General features: G+C 50.4%; 1 protein-coding gene across 1 annotated transcript in view; it reads left to right on the top strand.

Annotated features, from left to right (window-relative positions):
• Positions 1–861: 861 nt before the first annotated feature.
• Positions 862–1,139, top strand: part of RNF114 (ring finger protein 114) — a 14,869-nt gene continuing 14,591 nt past the window's right edge. The window contains exon 1 of the mRNA XM_044663823.1: positions 862–987. Coding sequence (XP_044519758.1) covers positions 863–987 — 125 coding nt within the window. The 5' untranslated portion in view covers position 862. The remainder of the gene's footprint in view (positions 988–1,139) is intronic.

The raw sequence follows: 1,139 nt of genomic DNA on the forward strand, positions 1-1,139 counted from the left end.
CCCAGAGTCACACAGCTAGAAAGTGTCAGAGGCCAAATTTGAATTAAAGAAGGTGTCTTCTCAAATCTAGGCTGCCACTGATAATATAAAGAAAGGCAAAAGTCATTCCTTACCTTCAAGGAGCAAACAAGATAAATTGTAAAGAATCAGTGGGGAACACAGAGAGAGAGAGAGAGAGAGAGAGAGAGAGAGAGAGAGAGAGAGAGACAGACAGAGAGACAGAGAGAGACAGAGAGACAGAGAGACAGAGAGAGACAGACAGAGATTTCTGTAGCTAGGTGATATAGCAGATAGAAAGCTGGTCCCGGAAGCATGAGTTCAAATAATGTGATCCTGGACAAGTCATTTTAATTTCAGTTGGCTTATCTGTAAAACAGAGATAATAAGAGCACCTGATACCCAGGATTGTTGTAAGAATAAAATGAGGAAATATTTGTAAATTAATATACAGAGTATCCCCCAAATTAGAGCAGTTTTAAGTTATTAAAGCTTAAACTTAAGGAGCAGGTAGGTTAGAGTGCCAGGCATGGAGTTAGGAGAACATGGGTTCAAACGTGACCTCAGCTATGTGACCCTGGGCAAGTCACTTACTCCCAGTCTTGTCTTAGAATTGATACTAGGACAGAAAGCAAGGGTTTTTTAAAGGCTTAAAGTTAAAGCTATTAAAATTAAAAATCACACTAGAGCATCCCGAATAAAATGCTATTTATTATATTATTATTATTCCTCCCCTCCTCTCTCTTCCTCTCCTCTCCCCGCCCCTCCCCTCCCCCTCCATCTGCCCCGCCCCCGCCTCGCCCTTCGGCGCCGACTTCCCGGCCGCCGTCGCCCAGTTCTCGGCGGAGCGCTGGGGGACGACAAGATGGCGCTGGACGGCGGCTCTGGGCTGGTTGGGGCTACAGCGGCAGCGAACCCCTTGTCGCGCTTCACGTGCCCGGTGTGCCTGGAGGTGTACGAGAAGCCTGTGCAGGTGCCCTGCGGACACGTGTAAGCGGGGAGAGGGGTGAAGGAAGATAACTGCACTCGGAGAGGGGCTGGGGGCCATGACTGGTTCTGAGGGGACCGAGGGCGCTGGCTGTGGGGGGTGGGGGATGCTGGGGGCGCTGGCTGGGCCGCTGCCTGAGGCGGGGTGGGGGGTG

This window comes from Gracilinanus agilis, chromosome 2, assembly GCF_016433145.1.
Source record: "Gracilinanus agilis isolate LMUSP501 chromosome 2, AgileGrace, whole genome shotgun sequence".
NCBI lineage: Eukaryota > Metazoa > Chordata > Mammalia > Didelphimorphia > Didelphidae > Gracilinanus > Gracilinanus agilis.